The 595-nt window shown below is 58.7% G+C and overlaps 1 protein-coding gene across 1 annotated transcript in view; it reads left to right on the forward strand.

Moving 5' to 3' along the window:
* Nucleotides 1-84, forward strand: part of LOC104520985 (neuropeptide FF receptor 1) — a 2,354-nt gene extending 2,270 nt beyond the window's left edge. The window contains 1 exon segment of the mRNA XM_029083713.1: nucleotides 1-84. This exon segment is cut by the window's left edge and continues 75 nt beyond it. Coding sequence (XP_028939546.1) covers nucleotides 1-84 — 84 coding nt within the window.
* The last annotated feature ends 511 nt before the right edge of the window (nucleotides 85-595 follow it).

The following is a 595-nucleotide window of genomic DNA, read 5'->3' on the forward strand; positions in this document are numbered from 1 at the left end:
ACACGGCCCGTTGACTCACTGCCCGCCTCTGAGTCAGGGCCATTGGCGCCACACCGCCCTGGTGTTCCTGCATGGGATGGCTGAGCAGCCATGGCCACCAGGCACCTCTGGACCAAGGGCTTGTAGGGTGGGGAATGGGGATTCGCCAAGTCATGGGCTGTAAGTGACCAAAATAAAGGTGCGTCTTGCTGACACCATGTCCCTGCCTACTTCACCCAGCAGTGCCACCCTCAATGAGGGGCAGAGGGGGGCCACCAGCCAAGCCCCCCAGCACCACGGGCCACTCTGCCCTGCCAGCACATCCTTTCTGGCCAGGGCATGGGGCTAGAGAGTGGGGAGCGGTGGGGAATGTGTATGAAGAGGTTGTCCCATGTCATGCTTGGCCATGCCATGGAGAGCCACGCAGTCCTTTGCTGGACAATGCCACACTGTGCTAAATCATGACAGACCATGCTATTGTGGCCATGCTGGACCATGCCAAATCATACTGTTGTGGCCACGCTGTGCTGGACTAAGCCATGCCACGCTCAACCACGCCATACCATGCTATCATGGCCATGCTGGACCATGTGAAACCAAACTGCTGTAGCCATAC

The sequence above is a fragment of the Antrostomus carolinensis genome, unplaced genomic scaffold, assembly GCF_000700745.2.
Source record: "Antrostomus carolinensis isolate BGI_N321 unplaced genomic scaffold, ASM70074v2 scaffold41182, whole genome shotgun sequence".
Lineage (NCBI taxonomy): Eukaryota > Metazoa > Chordata > Aves > Caprimulgiformes > Caprimulgidae > Antrostomus > Antrostomus carolinensis.